Source organism: Caenorhabditis remanei, chromosome I (assembly GCF_010183535.1).
Source record: "Caenorhabditis remanei strain PX506 chromosome I, whole genome shotgun sequence".
Lineage (NCBI taxonomy): Eukaryota > Metazoa > Nematoda > Chromadorea > Rhabditida > Rhabditidae > Caenorhabditis > Caenorhabditis remanei.
The window spans coordinates 205,748-224,667 of NC_071328.1; the positions used below are offsets into that span (position 1 = coordinate 205,748).

The following is an 18,920-nucleotide window of genomic DNA, read 5'->3' on the forward strand; positions in this document are numbered from 1 at the left end:
AGAGGGCGAGGGCAAATTTAGAACTTAGAACTAGTTCTGAAAAACAGACAAGTATAAATTAGGAAAATACACAAATTTTAATTTTTGAGCACAATTATTATGGGGTACCGTAATATTTGAGAGAGAGAGAAAACTTATTATCGTCTTGGTGTCGCATGCTGGGTTCCTGGCTGAGAGTCCAACTCGATTTCCACCATTCCATCCTCCATTTTCACTACTTTGTCGGATTTTCCGCCCGACTTTTCGGTTCCGCCAACTTTTTTGTTTTTCTGAAAAAGAAAAGAGTACAGAGGTTGAGTTCAAGGTACTCATGACAGGTACACTCACTTTAATGAACAACACAACTGCCACAATGACAATCACTGTGACCAGTCCGATTGCTCCAATTGTGATTGGGACGGCGTAGGTACCTGTAAGGTGAAGAGAAGTTAGAGGAAGTTCTGAATCCATTTTTGCCACAAACGCTGTCGATAGAGCGAGTTTGCTTTGGAATGTTAGGACATGTATATAAGCTAACTGGAGCGCACTTTCATCAACCTAGGTATCTTCCTTCTAAACGTACTTATTTCAGAAAACTAACCTTCAGTCATTTCTCGGCGATTCTTATTAGAATAATAACGTTTTTTCTGTTTGTTCCACGCGACAAAATATGTAAGAATAAGAATTGTGTGGGGGTGAACAAGAAGAGAAATGGAAAAGAAAAGAACGAAATGGTGAATCAGAGAGAGAGGAGTCACACGAGATGTGTTTATGTATCACAAGAAGAGAACAGAAATTTCGAAACTTCTTTTACTCCGGAAAGATTGAGAAAGAGAAGAGAGAAGGGTGCCAAATTTCACATCCTACGAAAAGAGGGCAACTAACCCGTCACTTATATAAAAGATGGACAGATTTTAGAATCATATGCTCGGGAAACACACTAGGGAGAGAGCTAGGGGTCAATGTCAAGTTAAGATATTTATGTGACCTCTTTTGACATTTGGGGATACGTGGTGGTGTCGTGTGTCATAAACAAGGGGTAGATCACAGGTGTTAAGTGTATTTTGAAAATATGCTCGGACCTAATAACTAGGCTTAGGACTAGGAGCTGGTATCAAAATGAGAGGTCTAGAAAACTTGGTTATAATTCTAACAACTTCAGTTAAAAATGTCCAACTTTGAGAATAGGTTACCGTATCACTGGTTATCCCCTATAAGCTAAACAGTACAGTTCTTTGCTGCCCGGACATAATTGTGCTCAAATCGATCTCTAATACAGTATTATGACGAAAGACCCATTTTGCTCTTTACAACCTTGTTTCAAAAGTATCCAACTCACCCTTCTGTGAATAAACACCCTTTGCATCATCCGTCTTTGAAATATCGTATACATCTCGTCTTGGCTCTTCCTTGAACAACACATCGCTTGTCTTGTTGCCAACAAGGAGATCTGGCTGAAAACCAGCATTCGTATGTACATTTTTTAAGCAAAACCCACAATCTTAAACTCGGTCGTTGTTTCCTCCACTGCTGAAGTGGTGGTAGTTGTTGGTGCGGTTGTTGTGTCTGATTTCTCATCATAAGGCTGGAATTTGTCTGGGTCAACTTGTAGAACAGCCTCTCCTCGTAGGGAATACGGGCGGTCGCAGACGGTTTCGTTAGCGTTAGAGATGAAGAATGTGTGACCGTTCTCTTCGGATTGTTTCACGCGGTCTTCTACACCGAAAACGACTGGAAATTCAGTATGTACATATATGAGATAAGTTTCAATTTACTAGAATGACTTACAATGTGCTAGCTCTCCGTCGCAGATGTATGGGTTTGATGAAACATCCAAGGTCTCGATGGCTGGCAGGTTTTTAACCAGCTGGAATAGTATATTTTTTCGAAACTTTTAAAAGGAGAACTTTACGGCAGCCTCGATAGCTTAGAAATCCAGTTTTAGACAAGGTTAATCAAAAAACTGATTTCTAGAGCTCAGAGCCGGTGTTAAATTTCTACCCACTAATAGCTTGAAGCATGTCTTACAATAGCGCTCTACCGAAACCAAAAAAATTTCTGTGCGAAGTTGAGAGACTCAGAGAAAGGGAGGCATTTTTCCATGACATTTCGGTGGAGCGCAGACGTAAGAAACTTGCTAAGCTAAGACAATGTTTTGATACATCCTCTTGGCTTTGAGCTATGCTGGGTGAAAGTGCCCGAGCTTCTTTATTTCAGCATTTGCTGTTGAATATTTTGTGGCTATGCTCTCAAAGTTGAATTTTTATATTTCTCTAACAAAAAACTCACATTTGGAAGCGACTTCAACTTGTTCTTCTGCAAATTCAACTTTTTCAAAGCATCCTTCTGATTCTCAAACGTATTAGCATCAATAATTGAAATATTGCATTTTGAAAGATCCAAATCTTGCAATTTCGGGTAATCCTTAAGCTGGTCAGCAGTTATCGAAGTGAATCCACACTCCGCAAGTCCCAACTTCTCGAGGTTTGAGAGCCCGGTAGCTGGTAGTTGAGAGATTGGATTATTGCGGATACTGAAGATTTTCAGTTTATCAACCAATGGTTTGAACACTTCAGATGGGATTGTTTTGATCTCGTTCCATCCCAAATCGAGGTCTTCAAGGCTTGATAATCCAAAGAAGACGTCGGGTTCCAGATTTCTGAAGTTTGCGTTTTTGTTGACAGATATTTAGTTGTTTTTCCACTCACGAAATAAAATTTCCGGCCAAAGACAATCTCTGCAAACTCTCCAACCCATCGAATGCATACGCCGTGATATTCTCAATCAAATTCACTCTCAAATCCAATTCCTTCAACTTTTTCAACGTAGCAAACTGCCCAGGTTCAAGTGTTGGAATCGAGCAACCAGATAGTTTCAATGTCTCAATTTGTGGGATCTCCTTGAAAAGAGACTCTGGTGGTTCGAAAATTCCATCAGCACGGGACAGGTCGAGGGTCTAGAAAAAAATTGTGTCCTGGTATCTCAAGATGTGAAAAAGTACCTTAAGCGCCTTAAGTCGTCCGATTTCTTCAATTACCGTGTCATTAACAAAGTTGTGTTCTCCAATAACAAGGGTCTCAAGGGATGTCAGTGGTTCGAATGCCTTTTCTTCAATAGAGGTGATAAAGTTTCCAGAGACGTCCAGGTAGGAGAGCTGTAATTCTTTGTGTAAAGTTTTTTTCGTTAGAGCACACTTTCCTCCACAAATATCATAATTTTAAAACTTTCAAACCCCCGTTGGCTAATGTTAGCCAGCCAAAGTAATGCTTGTTTGATTTCATCCCATCCTCTTCTCTATTCCTACGTCTCTCTGTCTGAAGTACATAAAAACCGAGACCTCTCCGTCTCTCCAGAAGCAAAAAAAGAAGAAGACAAGTTTTGTAACGTCGTCTTGTTCTTTTTGAAGACGTGATGTATAATTGAGGGGGTCTTTGAACACCCCCCTTGCACGGGGGAAGAAAACGTGTTGTATTCAGAAGTGAGGCTTAATTTGAGACGGTGGAGAAGTTGGAGAGAACAGTTGAGTCAACTTGTCAAAAATTGAATTCGAGCTGCGCGTCTGAGGTGCGTCAGATAGAACTCCAGATGGGTCAAACATCAAAATCTAGGCTAACATGGGCTCCCGCCTTTAACGCCTTATTCCAAACAAAAATTGCTATATTTTGTCCATAACTTGAACAGCTTGATATCAGTAGTTTTTTTATGTGGATGAAGCTCCACCCACTTTAGGCACCACCCACTTTCAGCTGTCATGAAAATTTGGCAGTGTCGTGGCAAAATAGTTTTCCTTTAAAAAATTGAAATGTTTTTTTTCTAACTACGCCTATGCCTTCTTCATAGCCTCACCAAGTTTCTACACCATTTCCCTCTTTTATTTTTTGGTGCTCGCCAAGCAAACTTGATGTGGTCATTCGCGGCGGCCCCCTCGTCCATTGTCAAAAGTATAAAAAGAGCAGGACATGTGTAATAACATCCTCCGATAGAAAAGGAGCCCGCCGAAATGCGATTTTTGGAATGGATAATAAAGTCCATGGTCCGTCAAGTGCCCTCAGAATATGGAATTTTGTATTTGTAGTCTTAAAGCGCACCTGCTTCTTATTCTTGAATTGATCAACTCCAAGAGTATCCAGCTTGTTGCTCGAGAAAGCCATCGTTTCCAAGTTTTCCAGAGAGTCGACCGATTTTGGGATTGTCTGAAAAACGGGAGTCTTAGCAAGCATGCTCTATCTGACTAACTTACCTGTAGATTACAAGAATGAATTGTCAAATTTCTCAAAGTCTGTTCTAGACCCTTAAAACTGTCATCTCCAATTTGAAGCTCATCGGTTCCCGAACATTCTCGAATCTCCAAACTTTGGAGTTCTGGAGCGATTTTTCCGAATTCTGGAAGACCGCCTTCCGGGAATTCCATGTGTTGGATGCTGATCTGTAAAGTTGAAAGTGGGCATCCAGATACTGGGAAATACTTACCGATGAAGTTATGAGGCTCGCATTTTTCACAGCATCTGTTGCTTTCATCAGGTGGTCCAGGTTTGATCCGTAAAGACAGGAAATTGCAACTTTTTCATCGTTAATGGGGTCTGGCTGAAATAAAGAGACATTTTAGAATTTAGCTTGAAAGAGAATTCGGTCAATTTCGAGAGCTTTAATTACAATTTTATATTAGCGATTTTTCCATTTAGAGAGTCCTTCTAGTAATGAGTTTTGTCCCAAATTTATATTTTTGAGTAGAACAAGGGCAGATCTTTACTTTTGTAGTTGAACATTTGTTGATAGCTCTGAATCTCCCGTTGGCATCTTGAAACGCTCAATAAAAAACCTAAATAGCAATCGAAAAGTTGTTAACTACAAAAACACAGCCTAAAATTTTTCTATAGCTAACCCCCTCTGACACCTTTTCAAATGTCTTTGTGTAATCTGAATTTGACGTCATCATTTTCAATTAGTCATCCCTTCTTCAAAAAATCGAAAAAAGAATGACTCACCTTACAAAAGCATAGAATCAAGTTGTTGAGATCATCTTGTGAGAGATCTGACTGATTTTCGAGTACATCTAAGTCTGGACAGTTTGGAATTGGAGTAGAGGCTGCAGACGCAGAAAAAATCAGTGGGATGAGAATAAAAGCGACAAGGGATCGTCGCATCCCCATTCTGAATGTGAGAGATCTTTATTGGTGAAATCAGCTGGTGATGTAGTTTTGACCTGGAAGAGAATAAAACGGTAACAGATGGATGCAGGAGGGGAAAGAGGGGAAAAAATGTGAACGGATACTTATGTAGGTTTTTGACAAAGTAACAAGATAGATGTCCAGCAAGTGGTACAAATAGATAGATCCTAGATTAACTCGTTATTTTTACCAAAAATCCTTATATTACCGAAACAAAAGGTGCATATCTTTTGTTGGTTTATTGAATTTGGCTAGGTTTTAATACTTTAAGTTGTAAGATATGGGTTTAGTCAATGCACTCTACCAATCAAGTTAGTTCAAAGAAAAAACAATGCTAAACAGAAAAAAAAGTTTGAAACACGAACATTTTTGTTTAGAAAAACGTTATTGAAAAATCTGAACGAGGAAAATTGTCGTTTTCTTTTCGAAAATTAGACCAATTAGTATTCATCTCCTTTGAAAACTAGTTATCATTAGAAAACACTTTCTTATTTCCTCTAATCACTTATGCTGAATTATACACATAATGTGTGGATCATTATACATGTAATACGACAATTATTATAAATGAAAAAGAGGATGAAACGAGATGGTGAGAAGCGATTCGAGAACCGATCTCTTTCTCTCTGCGTCTTTCATCTCAAGTTTTGAGATTAGAAAAACGTCGGATGGACGGTATGGGGATACAAATGAAGAGAAGGAGAAAAGTAGGAGAAAAGGAGAAGAAAGCAAGAAGACGAAAAGTTGGAGACATAGAAAGAGTGAAGTGGGCGGGGAGAATAATTCTGGCGAAGGTTTGCGCCCTCTCCGCGCCCTTTTGATGTATGACACCCTTTTTAGTACCCACTTTTTATGATGAGTATCTTTTTGAACGGTGTGGAGAGGAGAAGAGGAGGTTAGCAACAATAGGGTGTGTTGCAAAAGGTGGTAGATGGGAGTTGAAGGGTGATGTCATTGATCAGAAAGGGGTCATGCACTATTGGGTTAGGCTGTTAGGCTGAAGGCATGTAATGGGCTCGCTAGATAAAAACTTCAACTCGAGGGAGGGGTAGCTATCCACATGAACCTCAATTGCTTGAATTCTCAGTAGGAAGACAACTCGGTCCTGATCTTAGAGGAAACAAAGATTAGACCTGCCTGGATGTTAGGATAGTGTACGGTTTGAGTTAGAGAAGGGAGATATAGCACAGTGAGGTTTTGAGCTCAAAATGTGGACTGAGAGCAATAGGATAAGCTACTAACCTATCATACGCGGTAACTAGGGTAAAATTGGCAGACCATTACCAATATGAATTGAAAACTCATACGTTTTGAGAATCTCACAGTTATTTGCATTTCAATGCTATTTCTTTTAATTCCACGTGAGATTCTACAGTAATCAAGGTTTGTAGGTCTCACCTATATTTTCTAACTCAAGCCACATTTAACAACAACCACCAAATCTTTATTTCCTAGCAGTTTATGAACTAAATAAAACCAATAAAAGTGATTCTAACTCAATAGAATAATATTTTACGAGATAAATGACGCCTCAACTGCTAACCCAGCGCCAACTGCTCTATTGCCAATGCTTTATAGTGTTCATCAACTCCGGGTGACCTTTTTTCATTTTTCAGTGGAACAATGATTACTAACTTCATTCTGACTAAGATTAATTTGAAGCGTTTTCTTAAAATCCTGGCTTTGCTAAAACTGCCACTCCAAACTGAGAATACGGTCATTTTCCGAAGAGACAAAAGTTATCAGGGCGTCAGAAAGACATAAAACTAATGAGGGAGTGAGAAGCTGCCATCGTTATGCAGATCAGACTGGATTTGTGTCCGTACAAGAGATCAGGAGACGCAGAGAGATAAACTAATTGATAGGGGTAATAAGTGATAACTGTTATTACTTATGATGGGCGGTGGCGAAGATAAATTCTTCCAGTTGAAAAAGAACGATTGACCAAATAACACAAAAAGAGGAGTGCAATAATGTAGGTCGAGTGAGTGAATAGAGGGGGGATCAGCAGTTTTCTTCCGGTGTTTCGATAAGTCGACCTTGTTTTTTTCGAGAGAGAAAAAGAGAAGGAATGATTTGGTTGAATTGATAACAAAATTCCAATCTCTAGGTAAGTATATGACGGGGGATGGACAGCTGCACTATATGGAAATGGAAGATGTAGGATGTTCACTAGAGTAGCTTAAACTTTCTATGTTGTTAAAAATCTTGAAATGAGTTCACTTTTTTGACTTTTTTGCTATTCTTTAACATGAATGGCGGTGTTACGAACGGCTCTTGCTGTTTTGAATTCATGTAATTTGAGTAGAGCAAGGCAAAAGCTTCAATTTTTTATTTGACAACTATTTGATAGCTACACATGATTTCGAAATAAGACGGTTAGTGGAACTCTAGCTTACGCGTATCAAAAATGTGCAGTTATAATGATATTGTCAACTACAATAATGCAGCCGTGAATTTACTGTTCTTGAGCAATACAAATTTTAGCTAGTGAAATACGGTAGTAATATAGTGACAAACTCTAAAAATTTAACAGTTTCCAGCAAACTATGGGTTTCGGAATGTTTCGAGCAGAAAAATAATAAGTGAACGAAATTCATAAGATTTTTAGATAAAATTTGCGTAACTTGCTTCAAACGAGATATTCTGGTAAATATACCAAAATGTAGATTTCCGCGAGTTCTATGTCTGAGATTTACTACGGACCGGATGGCTGCCAATAAACGCGGAAATTATTTTTTTGACCATTCTAGCCCGGCTAACGATGTGCCATACGATCCGTTGTTGGTGACGGATACAGAACTTTCTGAGATATACATTTTGGCATATTTTTCAGCTTATAACACTCAGCTTGAAGCGAGTTACACCCCGGACGTATGGATCAGACAATCAGAAGCTTAGGCTAACAGGGAATCAACAAAAATGATTTATTCAAAACAAAAACTATATTGAAACCTCTCCAAAGCTAAAACTAATAAAACGGTAGAACCCATGTACACAGAAAACGTTATGAACAAAAAGAAAACGTCGGGACACTTAGACACAACACATTCATCATGCGTGTACTTGTGTCTTTTGTAATGTACACAAACATGTGTATAACCTCTCCCCCTCGTTTTTTGAATTCCACTTTACCCATTTTCAAGTACCCTATAGGTAAAAATGTTAAAATTTGACCTCTTCCAGATACATCCCGCCGCTGGAAGGATGCCACGTGGAAGCATGGCTGGAAGACGAGACGATAGCACAGGAAAAGATACGTGGAGAACTGACAAAGCAGCAATTTCTGTTAGATTTGTTGCATTCGAAGGTATGGGGGGGGGTTTAGTAGAGAAGAGATGGATTAGAAAAGTGAAGAGAAAAGATGAATGCGTGGGAGACAGAGAGAGAAACAGAAGGAAACGGGTTGTTCTTGTGAAGATGAAGGGGGGACGGACACGCCCATTTGTTGTTTTTGTTTCATTTTAATTGAATAGTATTGTTACGGTTTGGTAGTAAAGAAGATGGACGAGTGCATGGTTTTCTGCAAGGTTTGCAGACGGAAAATTTGATATAACAGTTTTGGATTGAGTCACATTATCCGATTAGTCTAAACTTAGAGTTTTCAAACAGATCAAGTCTAGAGCCGGGAATTCTTTGAAGACGCGGCTGTCAAACAATCTATAAATTCAGTTATAGGTACTTTCGACTACATGGAGCCCATTTCTGCTGTCAAAACCGGTCAAATGACTTTACGAGCCGAGTTAAAAGCTCTCAATCTTTTTATATGGTTAAGCTTTTTTGCATGGAATTCCAAACCGGATAATAGTGTGTTGCAAAAATAGACTCCACGTTGAAAGTACTTATGATCAAATTTATAGATATTTTGACATTCGCGTCTCCAAAGAATTCCCGATGACCACGGAAAGACTTACCATTCGAAAAATACTGAAAACACAAAGATCTTCAAACAACAATAGAACTAATACTAATAGTTATCATCTGATAATAACAACCTTTTTAAATTTCTGAATACAAACAAAAGAAACCAATAAACGAACATTATCACCTCTATCCTAGAAATGCATTCCTTTCCATATGATAGTGTTCATTGGAGAAAGACAATATGTCTCCCGATAATATCCTTATTCTCCGATCCATTTCATCTCCCGTGAATTGGTTTGGTTTCATATCGAAAATTCCATCACACAAATTTCCATTGAACCGTAATTAGCCGCGTCGTCGCAAGGTGATTCCATTTTTGGATTCATCTTCGTCAGGAAAGACTTGCCGAAGGTCGAATATTCACTTATCGGATATGCCCATCTCCTTTTTTCTTTGCATTTGGCATGGTGCCAAGCATCCGACTTCAAGGTTGAACAGGAGTGGAGAACAAACATGTGGACATACAGACACACAGACATTTTGTTTTCAGATAAGCGCCCGGCATGAGAGAGGAAGAACGACTGCGGAACTGGATGAACACGCGTGGCAGGTGCAGAATAGTATCACGGCTATCAAAAGGAAGTTGAAAGTATGTGATTGTAGGTCATTGACTACAGTACCCTCCCCTATATTTTCAGCAACTCGTCGACGCCCTACCTCCAGTAGTCTCTCTGGACACAACAGCCGACTCCAGATGTATAGAAATGTATGAGGAGAAGCAGTTGATGGCAACACAGGGAATGCTTCGAGAGGATATAAGTGAGGAGAGACAGAAGGTGGCTAAACTATGTTGGCAATTGGAGAATATGAAGCAGTTGGCAAAAGAAGAAGAAGATTCAGAAGATAATAAGGATTCAGACGACACTGATGAGCAGGAGTGGATTGAGAGGTAAGAGCGCTCTATCGCACAAAGGAAAGGATTTTTCAGATGTAAACTAGAAGAGGCCGCCCGTTCCGCGCTTCTCGAAGAGATCACCCGTCTCCGTTCCGCCTGTGCTGATTTACGTGCTCGACTCGAAATGGAATCGTTGACTCAACGAGAACTACCCAATTATGACTCCCTTTGACCGGTGACCGGTGGCCTAGAAAAACCTCGGCCATGACTACTTTTTTTTTCATAAATTTTCCATATTTCTAGTCACAACTTTCAAACAGTATCACTATTAATATCCCGTTGAATTGTGTATATTGTCCCGGATACCCATTTATCAGCATACGCGCTCTAATCACCGACTTTAGAGTTTGTAGCACATTTTTTTGGAAATTTTTTTATATTAAAACAAATTAGGTCTGTTGATGATTCTAATAAGTTTTCAATACTCAAAATTCCGTTTTTCCCAACAAAACTCCAATTTTTGAGCAATTTATCATTGGAGCGCACTTGCAACATAACCCGTTTTTCGTTCATTTTCGTCCATTTTCCCCGTTCTTTTTTGCTTTTTAATTGAGTTTTAATTACCCAAAGCTTTATTTTTTATATTTAATCAAATAATTAACCTTCCGGGCATAATCCTTCACTTCACTCTTCTCCTTTTTCACTTTACTAATTGTTTTATTGATCAAACAAAAAATTAATAATAGAAAATCAATTTCTTATTATTTCTCTATTTGTGTCTTCTCAAAATTCACTATTTATTGGCTTGAAATGTAAATATCCTTTTTCTATTTTTTCAGAACGAAAAAAATGGCGGATTTATTCAGAAAACCGAAGCGGAAAATTCAGAAGCGAAAAATCGATACGGAGGAGGAGGACATTGATGAGGGTATGATTTTAAAGCTAGAAAATGTAATTTTTAAGGTGAAAATTAACAAAAAATCAACAAAAACTACCAAAAATCCAGTTTTGCGGACATTCTGCATCTGGAAACACAGAAAGACAAGTCTGGCGCGCGTTTGACGCTTTCTGAACTTGCGAAAAAGTTTGTCCGTGTGTCTCGATGTCCGAATTTCTCTAAATTACATATAAATCGCAAAAAAAATCCAAAAACCCGTGAATTCCTGTCAAAAATTGAATTTTCAGGCGAAAATTGCATTCTCATCAATTCTTGACCTGGAAATACGATTTTTTGGCTTTATTATCTATTTTAATAGTTAAAATCGCTTGAAAACACGGAAATCACACAGAAAGAACTCAATTTCAAGTTGAAAATTGCAGTTTTCATCAATTTTTTTACTCGAAATTACTTTTTTAAAAAGAAAAACGTCTTTTTACTGCCAAATCTTCATGTCTCCCTATAAATTCAATTTTTTCCAGAAGAATCCTCGCGCGTCTCCGACATTCGTGATCTACAACGCTCCCGTGAGCGAAAAAACGGTCTAACCGAGCTGGAGTGTGCCGTCGGAATCACGAAAGCAGCGGCATTGGAAGACGGAATTCAGATGACGGGCGGTGGGATGATGATGACGGCGAAAAAGAAGGCGGCGATGGAAGCGGCGTCGATTGAGCACGGACTTCGAGATCAATTCGAGAAAGAGACGATGTTGCGAGATGAACATGAGGAGTTGAGAAAGTATATAGATGATGGATTGACTCATTACACGAAGGATAATTCTTCGAATTCCACACAGAAAACTGAAAAAGAGCCGAAGATTCAGAGCACTTCATCCAAATTCTCCTCGTTGAACGCAGACGATCGTGACGTGGAACTTCTGAAAGAGGCGGCGACGAAAGTGAGAGCGAATCAGGGGAAAAAGGAGACAGAACTGCTCTCGGAGCATATGTTGGCTGGAATTCCAGAGGTCGACTTGGGTATCAGCACTCGTATCACTAATATTTTGGAGACGGAGAAGAAAAAGAGGTTTTTGTTGCAAAAATCGGCGGCGGAGGCTGCGGGACTGCCGGCGCCGTTGGAGGAGAGTGGAGAGTCGAAGCCGAAGCATCGGAGACGTTTTAATAATCAACGGCGACCATTTTGATTGTTCTGTCATCATATATTTTTTGTAAAAACATAAAAACACTGTTGATACTCAATTTTTCAATAAATTTAATTGTTTAATACTTTCAAATTTTTGTTGTTTTTTTTTTCATCTCTTTTAGCCAAAAAATAATTCAGAATCACCCTAAAAAATTATCGAAAACAAGTCGAAAGCCTGAAAATCAATTCAAAAATTATCATTTTAAAGGAACATTCTTCAAATCACCTCGGGGGTCTCGCCACGAACGTGAAAATACTACTGTGGACGTTTCGAAAATTTAGGATTTCCATTTCGTTTTCGCTCTCATTTTCTTCGTTTTGGGGGGATTTTTGCCGATTTTTTGCAGATTTTTATTAGAAAAATGCTTTTAAAATTAATTATTCAATGAAAAATCGAATATTCGCTGCGAAAACCTGCGAAAAATAGAGTTTTTCAAGGAAAATTGTTGTTGTGATCGTCTTTGGCAAATTTGTAGCTAATTTCATTGAATTTTCACTCTAATAGGTTAATTAGTTGATTCGAAGAGAACGTGCGACCGTCCGCAAATAGTCATTCTCCGCTTTTTCAATTTTATTTTCTCCTTCACTCGCATTTACTCAATTCTCCATTTTTCAGGTAAATTGCGTGTAGAATGCCGTCGTGCACCACTCCAACCTTCGGTGTCACGTCGCAACTCGAAACCCAGAACGCGGAGTCTCCGTCACGTTCCTCGATTCTGACGCCTACGTCGTTGGAAGATGAGACCAGCCCTCGAAAGAGATTTCCGCTGATTGAGACGAATATCAGCGCTTCGGATCGTTGGCCGCCAGCTCCTCGGCGAGATGGATGGAGCTCGGTTCGCGCACCGCCACCAGCACGTCTCTCCCTTCACACCAACCACAGAAGCATGCTTTCGCCAATATCCAGCGCTTACAGTCAGACACCGAACTCGCTTCTCTCACCGACAATGTTTCATCCGAAGACTCGAAGCATCTTCTCACCAACTCTCCCCTCTACACCGATGAGCTACGGAAAGTCGTCTATGGACAAGAGTCTATTCTCTCCAACCACCACCGAGCCAGTAGAGGCGGAAGCGACTGTCGAGTACTTGGCCGAGCTTGTCAAGGAGAAGAAGCATCTGACACTGTTCCCACACATGTTCGTCAACGTCGAGCGTCTTTTGGATGATGGTAAGGGAGAAAATGCAAACGGACAGTGCATATGATCTTGTTTTTCTTTCAGAGATCGGACGTGTTCGTGTGGCGTTGTTCCAGACCGAGTTTCCACGTGTCGACTTGCCAGAGCCTGCTGGGGACATGGTTTCAATTACCGAGAAGATCTATGTGCCAAAGAATGACTATCCAGACGTAATTGAAGCTTCTCTGTGATTCCTATTTTAATTCCAGATTTTTCAGTACAACTTCGTCGGAAGAATTCTTGGACCACGTGGAATGACTGCCAAGCAGCTCGAACAAGACACTGGATGCAAGATAATGGTTCGCGGAAAGGGATCGATGCGTGATAAGTCGAAGGTTGGTACTCATTCAACTTGCATCATGCCACAAATATAGTTTAGTTGTTGAAGGAAAGCGCTCATCGTGGAAAAGCCAACTGGGAACACCTCGAGGACGACCTGCACGTTCTTGTTCAATGCGAGGACACCGAGAATCGTGTGCACCTCAAGTTGCAGGCTGCTTTGGAGCAGGTCAAGAAGTTGCTCGTTCCAGCTGTAAGTTTATTGACTTTTTCATTCGGAACCACCTGTATTTCTCATATTTCAGCCAGAAGGAACTGACGAGTTGAAGAGAAAGCAACTCATGGAGCTTGCTATCATCAATGGAACGTATCGTCCGATGAAATCTCCGAATCCAGCTCGCATGATGACTGCCGTCCCACTGCTCTCTCCGACTCCAATTCGCAGCCCAGGACCGGTCATGCTGTCGCCAACAGGAACTGGAGTACCGACCAGCACTTTCGGAGGTTCCATCTTGGTGAGTACTCATGCAGACTATTTTAGCAAATTTTCGTTACAATAACGTATTTTCTGCTCGTTTTCACATGAAATGCGCTGAAAACCGTCGTTGCTAGAGACCTGCTTGGGTCATCTTTGACAAGACGTTAAATACTACCATGAATTTCCAGTTCTCCTCTTTTCAGAGCCCGACTCTTGCTGGATCCAATGGAATGCTCGGCTCCAACATCTTCGATTACAACCTGCTGAGCCCAAGCATGTTCGACTCGTTCAGTTCTCTGCAGTTGGCCAGCGACTTGGCATTCCCGAAGTATCCAACGACCACCTCGTTCGTCAACTCGTTCCCCGGACTCTTCACATCTGCCTCGTCCACCAACAGCCAGAACACCACCATCAACAACACTCAGAATATGTCGCCGATTCCAAGTGGGAGTAGCCAATCGGCTTCTTCCGTCAACAACACCTCTTTCTAAAAACGTATATACACATAGGTGCATAACTCTCACACTATTCTTTTCATTTTTGTTTTTTGTTAGTTCTCACCACTTTCCGGAGCTACCATATACTCTTGTACCATATCTCGTGTATTCATTTCCCCCGTCCCTGTGTCCCAACATCCCTGTTTTTTTCTCTTTTTGGTATCTGCCATCTCACTCTAGGAATATCATATACATATTATTGTAACAGTTATGTCATGAGATCACCTAATACCATTAATTTTTCTGTAATTTAAACTCGCCCCTCTCCCCTCCCTATCCGGTTTCGAAACCACCCCTCTCCCATCCCGCCACTGGTATTTCCAATACGGTAACACTATCTTATACCCGGATACTCTAAAAATCCATTTACATTATCTCGATTCCCAGACTGGTATCTTTTTTTCTGTGTTATCCCCACTGCTAACCCCTTGTAGTATCTAAACGTGTTTTGATGAGAGTTTCACAAAAGAACTCCTCATCAGAACACAAACTTTTTCAGTTTTCCAATTTTCCAGTAATTTGAAATTTTTAAAAGTTCTCCTTTTATTATTTTCTCTAAACTTTCTCTCCATGTTGCAATCTCACACCGCCCTTTTCCCCACCAACCCATCTGTTCATCATAGATTTAAGCACATCATCTTCCCCTCTTCATTGACCACTACTTCCCCAACAACAATCCACACTTTTTTGTTATCCCTTCCCTTTGGGCCATGTGTTCAAGTTTGTTTAATAATTTGACATCCCCGCCGTGGATTAGGATTAATAAAAAAGCTTTTATTCGTATTCAACTTCACGGCGCAACCGTCTTGTTTTCGAGAATTTTTTCTCGGCATGTGTCGTGTACACCTGTATTTTTAAGGATCGGATAACAGTCTCGATCATCGAAAGCCAGCCAGTTAGCTGTGGGTGCAAACGAAAATGTAGTTTTATGTGCAGGTGTCGGCTAATCTCAACGAAAAACATAATATTTCAGAATGACCATGAGCCTGGAAAATCGTATTCGAAAAGGACTTGAGTTCGACGACGACACGTACTATTCTCTCTCCCATGTCTATACGAGTCTAGTTGCCCAGGTTCATTCAGTCGTCGTAACACAAAAGGGATTTCAATATTTACGAGTATGGAGAGCACGATGTTTTGGACCAGCAAAATTGTATGAAAAAATAAAATAAAACTTTTAAAAAACCTATTAATTTCAGTTCAGAAGAAAGAGAAGAACGTATCTTTCGTATTACACAAGAAATCTTCAAATCCTATCTCGTCCCACCAGATCCTCGTATTGGAAAAGCAATTGAATACTTTGGAAAAGAGTATTTGTTAGAAATTGCAGTGTACGACAATCATCAGGAAGTGATAAAAACAGTGAATTCTGGCGATTTTATACTTCTTTCGAATGTACATATTGGTAGTAAGGAGAAAGCAATCACTTTAAGTATTCACGGTGGAGGTTTCGCTTCTTATAACAGAGAAATCACTCCAATTCCGACTGACTTCTCGGATCCAAAGATGCGTTTGTTCCGAAAAAGATGTCGAAGAATGTTGGAACAAGTGACTAATTATGAGAATTTCGAAGAATTCATTGAGCATGAAGAATTAGATGATGAAAATGACAATTTGGTCTCTGAGCCATACAAAAACATTATGATTGGAGACGAAATCGCTGTGAATTATTTCCCGTTAGTAATATTCTTTCATCAAGTAATGCTAAATAAAATTCAATAAAAACTTAAATTTACACAGTGAAAAATTTTACTTTTTCGGCGTTTTTACCGAATTTTTTGCATGAAACTTATAGGAAATTGGCCGAAAGTACCCAATTTCCAGATAGAATTTGAAAAATCTGACCGATTTTTAGTAAAAATTTCTATTTTTAGTAAAAAATATCAAAAAACCCAAGAAAATCTTCAATTTTTCTGATCGAAATTGTTGTACTCGGGTGTTTTTACCTTTTTTTAAAGTTTTGACTCATAAATCGCTGAAATTCACTATTTTTCGCTATTTTGACAGTAATTCATCCGAATTTTCACTGAAAAGAGTGATACTTCAGAAAATAAATTCGGATAAATTACAGTCAAAATAGCGAGAAAAAAATAGTGAATTTCAGCGATTTTTGAGTCAAAACTTGATAAAAACACCTGAAAACAACAATTTCTATCAGAAAAATTGAAGATTTTCTTGGGTTTTTTGTTTTTTTCGATGAAAATTTTTTCAGAAAATCATCTCAATGCTCTTACTATTTCCTCACCCATATCCACCCTGAATATCTTCGTGATCTCGATTTGACTGCAGACCGAACTGTTTTTTGCAGTGAAACAACATCGGATATATTGCCAGAGATCATGGGGTAACTGAGCATTTCTCTCATTTCAATTGCTCTTTTTTCTGGAAATTTTTTCAGAATCGATTCAAAAAATGTTCCAGCGAACTCAATTTTCCCGATGCGTCTCAATCATCCGTACTCATTTGAAGAATTCCAAGCAACTATGATCGACTCGAATCACTGTCCGGGTTCTGTTATGATCCTGTTCGAAGGAGAACTCATTCAGAAACATGCGGGCGGTCCCGTTCTTTGTACTGGTGACTTTCGAGCAGATAAAACATTTCTGTCCGAGTTGAAAAGCGGTCCGTCTCGTTTTCTGAGCGAATTGAAACTAGCGAGGATTCATATGGATAACACGTATTTCTCTCTCGATCAGAACATTCTTCAGTTGGATCATGCGAGAGATTTGTTAGTAGTTTATTCATTTGCACGGTATTCCACACTGCGAAAAAGAATTCTCGCGTTTTAATTCTATTCTTTTATTGTTTGCACTGAAAATACAGTATTTTTAGGTTTTCAGACGTTTCAATGGATGAAAAAATGTCCCATCCAACAGAAATGTAGAAACCAAAATTCCCTGTTTTATGAGCCAGAATGTGCAATTTCTATTCGTTTTTTGCCAAACGAGCACTCATTTCTGTGAAAATCTGTTTTTCTGTATCAAAAAAAGTCAATTTCAGACCAAAATTCACGTTTTCTGGCTCATTTTATAGAGAATTTTAAAAATTTTCCACAATTCTGATGGAGGGGACACTTTTTTCATCTATTTCGACGTCTGAAAACCTGAAAATACTGGATTTTCAGTGCAACATTCACATTTGTTGCAGTTCTTTTTCGCAGTGTGGGAAATCGTGCCATATGAGATATTGAGATAATCGAATTATTATTTTCAGACTGATTCAAAATATCGAATCCAGACATCCAGACAAGAATATCATAATACCACTCCATCGACTCGGCCGAGAATCATTGATAGAAAGTATTGTTCAAGCTCTGAATGAACCGATACTCATGTTTAAAGCGAGACTGGAAATAGCTAGAATATTGAATGCAGAACATTCAGCTGTGCGAAAAAATACGATTAGAAATATTGAGATTGTTGAAAAGGACACGTGGGAGTGAGGAGTTTTTCAATATTCCACTCGAAAATTCTCTTTTGTTTTCAGTTACTCAGTTCCGGAAAATTCGGTTGTAATCAATATCTCGATGAACGATTGTATCGTTGAATCTCAACAGGAGTTAGTCTCATTTCCTCTCTATTAGCAGTCCACCCCTCTTACATATGCGCTCCACCGCAAACGAGAGAATATCGACGAGAGACGCAGAATTTTTTCCTCGCGCCGACACAGATTTTCACAGTTTTCGACTTATTTTCCCTATTTTTCAAAAGTTTTTTTGAAATTTTTTTATGTAAAACACCGAAAATAGGTCGAAAACTGTGAAAATCTGTGACGGCGCGAGGAAAAAACTCTGCGTCTCTCGCAGATACTCTCTCGTTTGCGGTGGAGCACGGTTGTAAGAAGCGTGTTGTGCTAATATATAAATCGTATAGTTTTTTTTTCAGAAAAGTAATCAACATTCGGTACTCGAACCACTCATCTCGATACGAAATTCTCAATTTTTTGAATGAGCTCCACTTCGATTCGATCTATCCGTGTGCCAAAAAATTCTCGAAAAATGAGATGCGACTGATGTTGGAAGCGGGGAAGCAGCAATATAAAGAAGATGATTTAGACAGGTTTCGTTGCAAAACATTTTTAATTAATATACTTTTTTCAGACAGCTAAATATCCATGAATTCGTGACAACCGATGACCAAGGGACTTCAGAATCTTTAGAAGTAGTCGCCGCTAATCCGGATTTCCAGGAGACTTCAAAATCTTTAGAAGTAGCTGAAATAGAAATGAAAGGATCTTTAGCTACTAAACCCCCTAATCTCCTAGAAGAGACTTCTGATACTGGATTCTGTGAGGAATCTGGGAGTGTTCAAATGGAACCACCACGAAAAAAAGGGAAGTTTCAGAATCTACAAGAGAAAATTATGCATATCTGATGAAAAACAATTTTATTAGTAAATGCTATACATCTGTTTTATTTTATTGTTGAAGGTTTTTCTGATAATAAAGTTTGAAAATAAAGCCACCGGAATATCGAGGAGCAGATTTTGTAGTTTTTTGAACGGG

The 18,920-nt window shown here is 39.2% G+C and overlaps 6 protein-coding genes across 6 annotated transcripts; 4 read left to right on the forward strand and 2 right to left on the reverse strand.

Moving 5' to 3' along the window:
- Window positions 1-137: 137 nt before the first annotated feature.
- Window positions 138-5,129, reverse strand: GCK72_000034 (uncharacterized protein; the record flags this gene model as incomplete). Its single annotated transcript, XM_053722230.1, has 12 exons — window positions 138-269; window positions 328-410; window positions 1,319-1,433; window positions 1,478-1,710; window positions 1,768-1,846; window positions 2,269-2,638; window positions 2,688-2,935; window positions 2,981-3,133; window positions 4,068-4,172; window positions 4,220-4,405; window positions 4,450-4,563; window positions 4,965-5,129. The coding sequence occupies 12 exons, from the start codon at window positions 5,127-5,129 to the stop codon at window positions 138-140; spliced, it is 1,983 nt and encodes a 660-aa protein (XP_053590875.1).
- A 3,027-nt stretch (window positions 5,130-8,156) lies between these two features.
- On the forward strand, window positions 8,157-10,138 carry GCK72_000035 (uncharacterized protein; the record flags this gene model as incomplete). The annotated part of the gene is made up of 5 exons (XM_053722231.1): window positions 8,157-8,209; window positions 8,334-8,457; window positions 9,562-9,660; window positions 9,710-9,948; window positions 10,000-10,138. The coding sequence occupies 5 exons, from the start codon at window positions 8,157-8,159 to the stop codon at window positions 10,136-10,138; spliced, it is 654 nt and encodes a 217-aa protein (XP_053590876.1).
- Window positions 10,139-10,755: 617 nt separating this feature from the next.
- Window positions 10,756-11,987, forward strand: GCK72_000036 (uncharacterized protein; the record flags this gene model as incomplete). Its single annotated transcript, XM_003100599.2, has 2 exons — window positions 10,756-10,834; window positions 11,326-11,987. The coding sequence occupies 2 exons, from the start codon at window positions 10,756-10,758 to the stop codon at window positions 11,985-11,987; spliced, it is 741 nt and encodes a 246-aa protein (XP_003100647.2).
- A 631-nt stretch (window positions 11,988-12,618) lies between these two features.
- On the forward strand, window positions 12,619-14,411 carry GCK72_000037 (uncharacterized protein; the record flags this gene model as incomplete). Its single annotated transcript, XM_053722232.1, has 6 exons — window positions 12,619-13,156; window positions 13,209-13,333; window positions 13,382-13,498; window positions 13,543-13,695; window positions 13,748-13,957; window positions 14,124-14,411. The coding sequence occupies 6 exons, from the start codon at window positions 12,619-12,621 to the stop codon at window positions 14,409-14,411; spliced, it is 1,431 nt and encodes a 476-aa protein (XP_053590877.1).
- On the reverse strand, window positions 14,085-14,530 carry GCK72_000038 (uncharacterized protein; the record flags this gene model as incomplete). The annotated part of the gene is made up of 2 exons (XM_053722233.1): window positions 14,085-14,407; window positions 14,482-14,530. The coding sequence occupies 2 exons, from the start codon at window positions 14,528-14,530 to the stop codon at window positions 14,085-14,087; spliced, it is 372 nt and encodes a 123-aa protein (XP_053590878.1).
- Window positions 14,531-15,391: 861 nt separating this feature from the next.
- GCK72_000039 (uncharacterized protein) lies at window positions 15,392-18,790 on the forward strand (the record flags this gene model as incomplete). The annotated part of the gene is made up of 7 exons (XM_053722234.1): window positions 15,392-15,570; window positions 15,617-16,093; window positions 16,630-16,761; window positions 16,816-17,145; window positions 17,631-17,855; window positions 17,904-17,975; window positions 18,517-18,790. The coding sequence occupies 7 exons, from the start codon at window positions 15,392-15,394 to the stop codon at window positions 18,788-18,790; spliced, it is 1,689 nt and encodes a 562-aa protein (XP_053590879.1).
- Window positions 18,791-18,920: the final 130 nt, after the last annotated feature.